This window comes from Alexandromys fortis, unplaced genomic scaffold, assembly GCF_014885135.2.
Source record: "Alexandromys fortis isolate MF-2015 unplaced genomic scaffold, M_Fortis_MF-2015_v1.1 scaffold_274, whole genome shotgun sequence".
In the NCBI taxonomy this organism is placed as follows: Eukaryota; Metazoa; Chordata; class Mammalia; order Rodentia; family Cricetidae; genus Alexandromys; species Alexandromys fortis.
In genome coordinates, this window is record NW_026068142.1 from 316078 (window position 1) to 328600 (window position 12523).

The 12523-nt window shown below is 45.0% G+C and overlaps 1 protein-coding gene across 1 annotated transcript in view; it reads left to right on the forward strand.

The window, feature by feature from the left end:
* Dapp1 (dual adaptor of phosphotyrosine and 3-phosphoinositides 1) overlaps nt 1–12523 on the forward strand; it is a 49846-nt gene that overhangs the window by 14384 nt on the left and 22939 nt on the right. The window contains exons 2-3 of the mRNA XM_050126841.1: nt 2477–2599; nt 6624–6757. Coding sequence (XP_049982798.1) covers nt 2477–2599; nt 6624–6757 — 257 coding nt within the window. The remainder of the gene's footprint in view (nt 1–2476; nt 2600–6623; nt 6758–12523) is intronic.

The following is a 12523-nucleotide window of genomic DNA, read 5'->3' on the forward strand; positions in this document are numbered from 1 at the left end:
GGATGGATGCTCTCATTAGCTCATGTCTTCTCTTAGCATTGCCCGCTAGTCACCTGGTTCCTTACTGCACTTCATTCTAAAAGTATCAGTCTTACAAAGGTGCGGGGAGAAATGACATTGGGGAGCTTTTTCCCCCCAGCAGGCTCTGTGTGAGCTCCCTCATGCAATTCCAGAGAGCCCTTGTGTGGCCCCCATGGCAAGACCAGACAGACATGGTGCCACTCTGTTTGGCACATCAGAACTTAACTTTTAGATAGAATGCAAAATGCAAAACTTAAAAGGTCCTCAGAGGGGATGAGGACTCTGGGTAGCAAAGGAAACAAGAGCCTGTGATAAAAAGGGAAGGGTAAAGGTGATGGATGGACAGACAGAGAAGGGATACATCCCGGGTGCTTTCACCTTGTGTAATTCCACCTATGAGAGGGTTCTGCTGAAGAAAGGGCCACTAGCAACTGTAGGGTCAGGAAACGGGCGAGTGCGAGACATAGGGAGCAACTTCCTTCCACAGTCTCATGGTTACTCTTCACTGCCCAGGCTGACGCTTCGTGCACCGCCACATCACCACGGATGCCCATGCTGTTAGCAAAACGATGTTCCTTCAGATGCCTCCCTAACACCGTTTATCTCATCATGCCGGTATTATCTGAAGGACTGGCCGTCTCTGCCTCACCGTCACCAGCACCCTGGGACTGGAGGTCCCTGCAGTTGGCAGCTACCACTCGTACCGCTTGTACCTAGCTTTCCATTATCTGAAATAAATGGAAATGATACAAATTAGGATAAGGAAAGGTCACCACAGCAGAGGAGAATTTGCTAGGTACAGCTGAGTGACTCTCGCCGCTTCGTGACAGTGACTAACCTACTGAGTACTGACGTAGCTCACTGGTGTGAACATGAGCAGTTCTCACCACTGGCCTGTGATATACAGCTGCCCTTACTCTGATTTTGAATATAACGGAGCTGAGGTTCAGGCAGGTGAAACAAATTGCCTAAAGTCTTGCTTTGAGAGAAAGGTGGCGCCAGGGTCACTACCCCAGTTGCCACTCCCACAATGCCACAATGATGTACTTAAAGACTAAGTGAAGGACCTGTCACTAGGATAAAGGTCCAAGGTGCAGGTCCGTGGCCTAGAGATTCTTTATCCTTGTAGAATTAGGGGTCTGTGATTGAAGCCAGAATTAAATGCTAGCTGAATTCATGCATGGGCACATGAGACACAGGTCTGTGGTAAACTGTCTCCTGCAGAAAGAAACAGGGAAACTGAGGCTCAAGGATAAGAAAAGGGCTTTTGTTAACTGTCTTCTTTTCACCACATATATGCTTTACCTTTTCTAAACCACAAAGATCAATTGAAAACACAGGCCCATGAAAAGATCAATTTAAATCTCCTTGGGACTTTCCCAATTCCTCAGATATTCGTCAACTTGAAACAGTGTTTGGCTTGACAGGCCAATGTTCACTATGAACATCGGGGTTCTTTGTGCCCAGCCTCATTTTCCTCGTGACCATGGGCTGTAGGGCAGTTTGGTTTCCTCCTCATAAAACTGTCCTGCGCTTGGGAAAGAGTGACAGAGAACAGAAGAGAGAGAAACTGGTCAATGGCTTTTGCAGCTGTTTTGTTTTTATTTCTTTTTCTTTTTCCATTGTCATGCTTGTGTGTATGTACACATGCTTGCGTGTGTGTGGACACGTGTATGTTACGGAGGAGTGATGTGATTGTGAAGGGTTAGTTGATGTTGGGACTCCTTCTCCAAAACTCTTCCACCTTACCCGCTGAGGCGACGTCTCTCAATCAAACTCAGAGCTTGTGGGTAGGACTAGTCTTGGGAGCAAACTTGCTCTGGAGATCCCCTTTCTCTGTCTTCCCAGGGTGTAATGACAGGCACACTGGTCCATCGCCCCGGCCTCTGCTATAGCTGCCTTAGCTTGGGCTCTTTAAACACTATTGGTCTACTGGGCCACCTCACAAACTGGGTGGTTTGACGAAGAATAATCTTCTCTTTCACAGCTTTGAGGGCTAGAAGTTCAAAACCGAGGCATCTCTGAGGTCAGCTCCTTCAGAAGGTTGTGAGGAAGACCTAGTTTGGGGTCTCCCACTCTCTAGCTGCCATCTTGGTCACACAGCATTCTCCTACATGGAAATCTCTCCTCAGCTTTCCCGTTTTACAGGATTCCAATCACACTAGATTGAGCCCATCAGACTCGCCTCCTTTTCACTTCTCTCCAAATAAGGTCACATTCTTAGGAACTGGAGGTCAGGATGATGTGGGAACTGTCAGAACATAACGGGCCTATATCACCTCTTCTTTCCCTCACACTCATCCAGGGGCTTCCTTGTCCTTGTGCTGGGATTGACAGGTTGGCCTCTGACATCCTTAAGATGGAAAATATTGCTAGTTAGTCTTTGAGAGGAAACTCCAGAGAAGGATCGCCCATGGCTCATCCCGAAGGAAAGTGCTCTTCTGTTTTTTTGTAGGTGGTATCATGGCAACCTCACACGCCATGCAGCTGAGGCGCTTCTCCTCTCCAATGGACGTGATGGTAGCTACCTACTAAGGGACAGCAATGAGCAGACCGGACTCTATTCTCTCTCCGTGAGGTAGGTGCTTTAGGACTTGGTAGATTTCAATCCCATCGTCGATTGTTCGCTTTACAGCACTCAGACTGCCAGACGGTAAACGCTCCCTGATTCCTGCTGAGTCATCAGATTAAAGGATTTCAAACTTGGAATAGTAAGACTGTGAAGAAATCTTCTCAGGCCTGGAGAGATGGATCGATGGCCGAGAACATTGGGCTCTTGGAAAGGACCCAAGCTCAGTTCCTGGCCAGTCAGTTCACAATAGCCTGTAACTCAAGCTTCAAGAAGATCTCATAGATCTACATGGGCACTTGCACTTACAGGAACACACACACACACACACACACACAGAGGTACATACACATCTTTCTTGTTCCATTCACTAGCAGGAAAAATGTGTCAAAACCAAAAGAGACTTTGGAAATTATTTAATCTTAACCTGTCACTGGACACATGAAGACCTGAAACCCAAAGCGGTGGGCTGTCTGGCTTTATTCAATCAGCAATGAAAACAACATTGTCATCTGAGTTCCTGGACTCAGCTCCTTTTTGCTATTCCTTTCTTACCTGAGGAAGCCAAAATGATTTGTAACCCTGAGTTTTCATAGTCACAGACTGAAGTAGACAATGTACAACTTGACATTTTTTCAAAGTTTCCCCACGTGGTGAGTTAATCTAGCGCCTCTGAGTTGCACCTGGCTTGTAGCCCTCAGCCCCTCCCTGGCATCCTGGGGTCTAGTGGTAAGCAGTGAGTTTCCTTGGGTTCTTGTCATTTCAACTGGACATGTAAAGGTTCTACACGTTTTCCACTAATGATGGCCATTGTACAACTGTGGCAGCACCTCCACAAATCCAGGAGCGCTTGGAAGTCATGCAGTCCCTTCCCAGTGCATTCCCTCAAGCCAGTATGGTCCTCTGTGGTCCCCCTACATCCCCCTGCGTCCCCCCTTCCTGTGGGACCCTGGCTGTACCCCTGCTGCTGTTTGCATCTCCTTTCCATCTAGTGAAGCAATTGGTTTATTTGGTGTGAGGTTTTGTTTTTAATCCCCTCATCTCTCTCTCTCTCTCTCCGTCTCCCTCTCTTCCTCCATTCTCTCTGATTGGGAGCAAATTGAAAACTGGATAAGAAAATAAGAAAGTATTTCTCAGACTGGGGGAGACAGCTTAGTTGGTAAAGTGCATTCTTTGAAAGCACAAGAATCTGAGTTTGGGTCCCAAGACCGAAAAGAAAGGAATGGGGGGGAGGGAATCACGAAATCAGCAATGGTAGTATATATTGTCAATCCTCTTGCTGTGGAAACAGATACTGCTTACTGGATAGCCAGCCTAGTCTACTTCGTGAGTGAGTTCAAGGCCAGAGGTGACTGGTGTCTGGGACAAAAACCAAGGCTGGCCTCTGACCTCCACAGTCACATACAAGTACACATGTATGCAGGTGAATATTCATGCATGCACGCACACACACACACACACACACACAAACCCAAAAATTATTTCCCTAAACATGACAAATGACCAGAAAATGTAACAGCTTCCAACAACACAAACTGATCATACCACTCTCTCTCCATGTGTTCAAGTCCAGGCCGAGCATGGGTGGGTTCTCTATTTAAATTCTACCAGCCTGAAATAAGGCTGCCAGCTGCAGCTGGGGCTCCTCTCTGGAACTCAGCATCTCACTGTTAACTTCCTCCTTGCCTTTTATGCTTTGCTTTCATTTCCCTGCTGTGGTGTGGCTGGGGCCCTGTTCTCCTAGCTGCCTTTCAAGGACCAGCATGGACCAACAGATGCCACTTTAGGTCATGCTATGTGGCCTGCGTGATGTTCTCAGCATGGATGTGTGCTGCCTTCCTGGCAGCCCGAGCTCATCTCTCTGATGTCCACTTCTGGGGACAGAGAGGGTTCTCTTTCGTGGGGCTCATGTGAAGAGATCAGGCCCACACAGGGAATCTTCCTATTTTAAGATGAACCAATTTAAAGATTTAACGAACCGTGAAATCTCTTCACCACTCCATCTAGATTAGTTTTTACCTGGATAATTGGAACAGGGATATACGCTCCATGGGATTAGGCTTGGGGCATCTATGAATGCTCCCTGCCAAGCCTTCCATTCCCTAGCAGTGAGTCTACGTGCCTCTTAGAAGAGGGGAGAGAGAGATAGGTAGAAAGTGAGGGATAATCCAGGCAACGAAAGGGGAGGTATATCTACTAATATTTTGATGTTACCCTAGCAAGTTTTATTTCTACATTCTCTAAGTAACAGGACTAGGGGCTAAGGTAATAGCTCATTCAGTAGTTAAGTCTATGCAAGAAAAAATAAGAATAGCTTGAGTTTGACTCCCAGCACCCACATAAAAACTGAGCATGTTAGTATGTAATCCCAGAACTAGGGAGGAGGACACAGAAGTATCCCCGGGGCTCATTGGCCATAGCCAGCCTTGCTGAGTCCATGAATTCCAGGTTCAGTGAAAAACCTTGTCTCAAAAATTCCAGGTAGAAGACTCTTGAGAAATGACCCCTGAGGTTAACCCCGGGCTTCCACAAACGTGCACACATGTGCTTATGCACACACGAGAACACATGTATATCATCACAAAGAGAAAATAAAGAATTAGGATGCAAAAACTACCAGTCCAAGATGGAATCCTGTTTTAGTGGGGAAAAGTTCTTGCTTTCTCTTGACAGTGAAGGTGAGTATAAGACAGGGAGACCGCTTGTTAGGGTGCTGTAGCGCACGGTTCTCCCAAATATCTCAAATAAACATATAGATTGGGTAATTAACATATAATTATTGGATAACAGCTATAATTAATGTTTTATGTGTGTGGTTCATCTAATCATAAGCGGTTTATAAACAGATTGCATGCATTTCATCTTCCTGAACAATTAAAATATAAGCCGTTGGTTTTCATTACAAATACTTGGTAACACTTAGGGGGGGAAAGCTACCAGCAGAGGTGACAGACTCCATAGGCCAGTTGTTGAAAGGTATGATTATTTTTTACTCGTCTGTTTGTTCGATCCCTTGATGATAGATATTTGAAAGCATGCATTCTGTACCAGCCGTCTTAATTCAGAGACCGTGTTGGTAAGAAGTACAGACTCACAGCACCCATAAACCCCAAATCTTGTTACAGAAGAGAATGCAGGAATAACATCAAAGAAGGAAGCACAGTGTTTGGGTGATAGAGAAGTAAAATGGCACTCAATGTGAGCCAGAATTATCGTGTGATTCTCAGTGAGAAAGTGGAAAACTCAATGGGTAGCAAGAGTTTCTACCAGCAGAGACCAAGGGGAAGGTGAAAGCGACATTGGATGTAAGGAGCAGAGGTGGAAATAACTCCTAGAAGAGCAGCAGGTCTAGATGGACAGGGTCCTGAAGCTGACCACTGACAGAGCATCCACTGACAGCCCCTTAGAACCTAAATTCGGAAGGAGGGCCTACATTCCACCTGTCGAGTCTTTGTCTGGGGGTTTGAGCAAACCTTACAGTAGATTCTGATGCATTCCAAAGTTGGGGTGTGGATGATACAGTGAGGGTGGGGCTAGGAAGACAAAATGGGGACCAATAAAGTGAGGGGGGGAGAGAGTTTATGTACTACTTTTTATTTCAAAAATGATGTCAACAATGACAGCCTTAGAAATGTGACATTTTATTCAGTAGACAGTCTCAGAGGCAAGGGAGGAGAAGACAGGGGCGTATACCTCCCTGACAGAAGTGGACTGCTGACTGACTCCCAGACAAGGGAGTGCCAAGGACAAACACGTCATTCCTGTCACCCCTGTCTTCCTGAATTTATGCTTTATGGACATTAATGTTCAAGAACCCTTGTGGTCAGTCCAAAAGGAGATGGGAGACCATCTCCTCCCTTCTGGGGGAGTGAAAAGCTAAGAGTATTCTCTGCCAGAAGAAGACAGCCTTAAACCTCTTAGTGATTCAGATGGCTTTGTGTTCGCGTTCTCAAAGGCTTTTGGTGCTCACTGTTTGCCTTCAAAAAGACTCGTTATTTGTTAAATAACATTAAGCACTTTTGTTTTCTTTCAGAGGCAAAGACTCTGTCAAACACTTTCACGTCGAATACACTGGGTACTCGTTTAAATTTGGCTTTAATGAATATTCAACTTTAAAGGATTTTGTCAAGCATTTTGCAAACCAGCCTTTGATTGGAAGCGAGACAGGTAAGCCATCTTTGTCCAGTTGTTGTTGCTATAAACAAATACCTGGGGTGTGCGATTTCTTAAGAAGGGCATTATAGTGCTTATCTCTGCATGAGAATTTGCTCAAAATCCAGTGATTTCTGCTGGGGCTAAGAACATTGCACAATGAGAGACAGGGGCTGTTTACATCAAAGACCAAGCCCGCACCACAGCCCAAGGTTGCCTGGAACTTTTGATCCTTCTGCCTCACTCAGCCTCACAAGTGCTAGAATTATACACACATCCTGCCACTCCAGGCTCAAGTCAGCATCGATAACAAACCCGTCCTTGGTACAGTCCATTAGCCCATTAATCCGTTAATGATAGACTGATATTTCATGGTTGGGACTAAGCCCAAATCACCTCTTAAAGTTTGATCTGGTCCTCCTGTTTAAATATAATGACAATTAAACCTAGCATTAGTTTTAAAGGAAACAAATTGTCTTCAAGGCATAGTATAAACTGTAGACTTCACCTCTGAAATACTGTTCCAGGAAGAAGAAGAAGAACTGAAGTAGATTTCAACAAATTTCACACTTGTTACTCTTGAATCTTATGCCTGTGATAGGAAATTGCCATGTGTAGAAACAAATTTCATGTTGTTGTGTCATGTGGAACATTAAAAAATATGTATATAAAGGGGGCTAGAGGGATGGATCAGCAGTTAAGAGCGCTCGCTGTTCTTGTGGAGGACCTGGGTTGATTTCAGGAACCCACACCAGACAGCTCACTACTGTTGGTCGCTTCAGTTCTAGGGGTACCACCCTCTTCTAGCCTTGTGGACATGCACGTGCATGGAGTCCTTATACAGACAAAACCAGTGCACACACATACACATAAGTAAAAATAAGTATCATTTTTAAATGGAAGTATTAGGATTTCAGCACCCTCTTTAGGCAAAAACACGGTACATTCTACAAAAGCACATCTCAAAATGCATTAATAGAGTGTTCATGGGATATTAAAAGCTCACACAGGCAGAAAGATCTTCATGAGTTTGAGGTCAGTCTGGTTCACATAGTTAGTTTCAGGTAAGTTAGGGCCATATAGTGAGACTTTATCTAGACACGATTTCCTTAGGATGTTCTATTTTATAATACATACAGTAAAGAAAGCACAAGCCAAGAAGGACTTTTCTCCTTATCAGTTTAGGCATGGACACTGATGGGAAATTGGGTCTGTGTGAAGCGTGAAGCTGATATGTAGAGTAACATTTTTTTGGATGTAGGTGAGACCCAGAGAGCTTAATTTGAAGCACTTTCAAAGATAAATGTCACACGCAATGCCCACAGCGATCGAGTGATCAATACTGAAAACGTTGATTAGAAAGCATTTCTTATGCGCAATAAAGGCCCATGTCTGTCACCTTGGCTCCTTACAAAGTTTTAGGACTGGACTTTCGTATGACTTGGAAGGATTTGAAAGTTCCCATTTCGGTATTTAGACAAACTATTTATTAATAACAAAAATATATATAAAAAACCATCTTGTCAGCCAGCATTCCATTGGTGTAACAATATTAATCCCTGAGGTAAATGGGCATGCAAGTAGGAAAGGTTTATTTTGTCTGATGGCATCAGAGGTTTTAGTCCCTAATGCCTTACCCCATTGCCATCACAATGGGAACACACAGAATTGAGAGCCACTTGCTCATGACCAGAAAGCAAGTGACTGAGTCCCATCTTCATATCCCCTTCAAGGGCACACCACCAAGGACCTAACTTTTTCATGCTGGTTCCACCCTCTCAGAAGGCCAAGCCTGGGGCCACGCCTTTAGCACACAGGCCTTTGAAGAACACACGGGCCTTTGAAGGACATTTTCTATCCACACTCAAGCACACATGTTGGTGCTTGAATTATGTAACGTGTTTATCTATAAAGAAAGTAAGTAAAAGGTCGCCTCTGAATTTATGGTTTAGAATTCCAGCTTTATTTACTCTAAATGATGATTTAAAAAAAAAAATCTCAGTTTATCAACAGTCAGAAACCTGCCAGAGCCTGTAGCCTGAAAAACTGAGTAACACAGCCGATTGCCATAAATTTGCACTTACCAGTTTTCTCAGAAAACTCCCGAGTGGTCTTTCTGCCATTAGTGTGGAGGAAAGAGCTGTGCCGTCATTGGTTTCTGCTTTTGCCATGTGTGTGGCTGTGACAGACCCCAGGATGAATCAGTGTCTAGCACAGGTGAAAGACACAGAAAAGAAACCACAAAACAGTCTCTTCTCTTTATACTGAAAACACCAAGTTTACGGGAGAACATCCTGAACTCGAACCTTCAGCTTTAAATCTGTCCTTTTCCTGGTGGGACTCCTCTGGGCCTGCCCTGACAATTCCCCCCAGCTTTAACCAGCAGTGCTCTCCTAAACAAACGCACTGGGGATGGACACTTCTTTCCACTGCTGCCTTGGCCCAAGCAAGCATTTCAGTTTCCCTGACCCCTGCCCTGCAGCTTTATTTCCTGCTTCTGTTGAACCTACTGGATTTTATTCAACTCTTGGTTTCTAGCCGTGGAGTAGGGTGACTTCATTTTTGACTACCCCTCCCTTTGTCCCTCCGATATTTGCTGTCAGTGTAGCTGGGCGAGTAAATGAATACATCAAGTACTGGATGTTCATGAGGACTGCTGTAGCTGCAAAACCATCCTCATTATCTGCCCAGCTCCTCTTCTCCCCCAGCAGAGTCAGTTTTGCTGTTTAAACTTCTCTCGTAGACACTATCTAAATCTCTTTTATGGTTCTCTGTGCTCCTTACTGGACCTTCTCAAAATTAGAGAAAGGTGCGCATCCTGCCTCCAGGCAGATTTCAAAGGCAGGCTGAGACTGAAGTGCTTGTGGGGTCACCTTCACCCTGCCTTTGGAGCAATAGACAGCCTCCCTGTAAATACATTACCCTGACTAAAGAAGTCTCACGGCCAAGTGTAGTGGTACCTGCAATTCTAGTACTCGAGAGGCGAAGGCAAGAGGATCACAGGTTCAAGGTGAGCCTGGGATACACAGCCAGGCGGAGGGTAGCCTGGACTGCATAACAAGACCCTGGCTTTAAAGGGGACTGGAGTGCAGCTGGCGATTAGTGTGAAGGGTTTAGAATTAGAGTTTAGGAAAGTGGTTTCTCCAAAGTTAAATTTTCCGTGCGTTATTACTATGGCTCCCATTTTCCTTATCCTGTCCCCTGGCTGTCCTCTCTCCTCTCCATTATCTGATAAAACAATTTGCTCTTTGGAGCTTGATTCAGCCGATGGATGTGAACACTGAGTTAGAATACATTCACTCTTCTTGCTTATCTGTCCCCACCAGATGAAGGCAAAGCCGCCAAGGCTTGTCCAAGGGGTAAGATTCATGACACTTGAGCATTCTAATCTGCCCTCTGTGGGAGTAATAGGCTTCCGGAGAACAAGATCGTGTGTTGATGTCATGATGACTGTTAAGCCTAGGAGGACTCCAGAAGTCACGGAGTCACCACTGTGGCCACGAGGGATGATGCATGGCAAGCAGAACACCACCTTCTAAAAATAGCCGCCTTCTTCTGGTTCACTTACTCATTAGCTCCTGGTGGGCACGGATGGTGGTACATACCTGTAATCCCAAGTTCAAAATCCACCTGAGCTGGGTGGCAAGGCCCACTCTCAAAAAATAAAACAAAAGGACATCTGATATTAGCTCTGGGTGATCAGGAGACTCCAGGCTAAATTTCTCGTGGTTTGAGGACGAGCATAGAAAAACTCCTTTTTCACACATTGAACAAGGGTCTTCCAGAATGCTTTTCTCTCAGCCTGCCAAAATCAGATCTAAAATTCAAAATTTTAGGTCACTCCTGTTATTTAGTTCAAGACCCAGCTTTGCCCTGCAGTGTGTTTATAAATAGAGAGACTTTGGGCCTGACTTGGTGGAACAGGACTGTAATTTTACCTAATCTCAGGAGACTGAGGCAGGAGCATCACAAGTTCAAGGCCAGACTGGGAAACTTAGCAAGATTCTATCTCAAATTTAAAAAAATAATACTAAAGAAAAAAAAAGAGAGGGGGTTTGGGGGGCTGGGTCTATGCTTCAGAGGTCCAGTGCTTGCCTGGCATGCACAAGGGGGCCATTGCCCTAGCGGGAGGTGACACCGGTGGGAATTGCTACCACCTCTGAGGGCAGCAGGAGATGTGAATAAAACAGCATACACCCCACGTTTGTGCCCCACAGTGGTAGGTGACAGCTTCAGGAGCCTGACACCAGAATACGGGGTTGCAGGTCACAAGCAAACCTTTGTCTTAAAGACAGGGGAAGATGTTTTAAGTGCCTATTTTCTCCTTTATCCCTAGTTTCTATTCCTTAAACGCTCAGGGTGTGTGCTTTTTAATCTGAAGAACTCAGGCTCCCCAAATCATACCCCTTCCATGATCTCCATTAGAGCTTGTATTCATTCCAAGTTCTCTGCGCTAACAGCCAGGAACACGCTAAGGATGTGTCTAATCCCCAAAACTTTAGCATTTCCTACATCCACAATAGCACTATGTGATAGACTCCGGCATATTTGGTAATTGTACAGTTCATTCACTTGTTCAAACTGTCTTCTTCTGTGTATTAGCATAAACTCGTGAAGAGGGGCTTGTTGTGAGTGCCGCTTCCTAACATATCCTAGAACTCGAAAGAACAATTGCTAATCATTTTCTTAGCACGCCATAGGTGTAGGGGTGGGGGTGAGAGTGAGGGAGCGAGGGATTCTCACGGCGCTCAAACACTCCTGACAATTCTAGCCAGCAAAACTGACACAAAACACAATACACGCTTATGTTTCTGTGTTCCGTATCTACCTGGTGGTGATTAAATTCAGGATCTGCCTTTCGCTTGTCAGAGATGATATCGAAAAAGTATATTCCTTTTAAACAGCACTCAGTAAACTTGGGTATTTGAGAAATGGGTTTAGTATAGTTAATTCTCACTGAGTCTAATTAGCTAAGTTTCATGCATACAGTCATAAAAATGTAGATAAATGTAGATAACAAATTTATTTTATTTATGCTGAAGTATTCAAGTATTAGCAAAAAAAGGGGGGGGCTTTTCTCATATTGAAATAGCTTCCAGTGAAAACTGTCGTGTGCATTGGTTTGTTCTTAAGAATTCTAGGCAGCTTTCGTTACCTAATCCACACAGGAGAACGCTCAGGGCTCCAAGCCAGGCCCTCTGTTTCTGACTTCCCCAGCTGGTGCAACGTTGGAGACCCTGTTCGGTTCTTCCCCAAATGTCAAATTTCCACTTCTGTCTTTGGCTTTGATGTGGGGCTGCCCAGGCTTTTGGTAAAAGTCACGGCTCCTATTATTCATCTGTGGCCCCAGCTGGCTTCCCCAGGTGGTGGTGCTTTAAACTTAATGAGTTTAAGAGTTGTATATGCTGTGTCTGGAAGGAACTTAATGGACAGCTTGGAATTTCTGCCAAACCACAGCCAGGCATCACTTCCTCTGCGGGGCAGTCGCTAATGTTCTGCAGTTAGCGAGTGAGGTGTGTTTGCCAATGAAAAAGACAGAGGTTGGGGGGTGTGAGGCTCCACTCTGGAGAACTTAGCAGGTTCCAGATATTCAGCTCAGGGGTTTTCACACATATCAGATTATTTAATCTTCCCAGCTGCCCACAGGAACACATGCAGTGACCCCATTTTCAGATGAGGAAATAAAAACCAGAGGTTTTACATTACTTACCCGAGGCTGTGCATCTAAGCCTAACCCTCCGAGCTGACGCTGGAATTCGAGCTAAGCATCTTAAGGCGCAG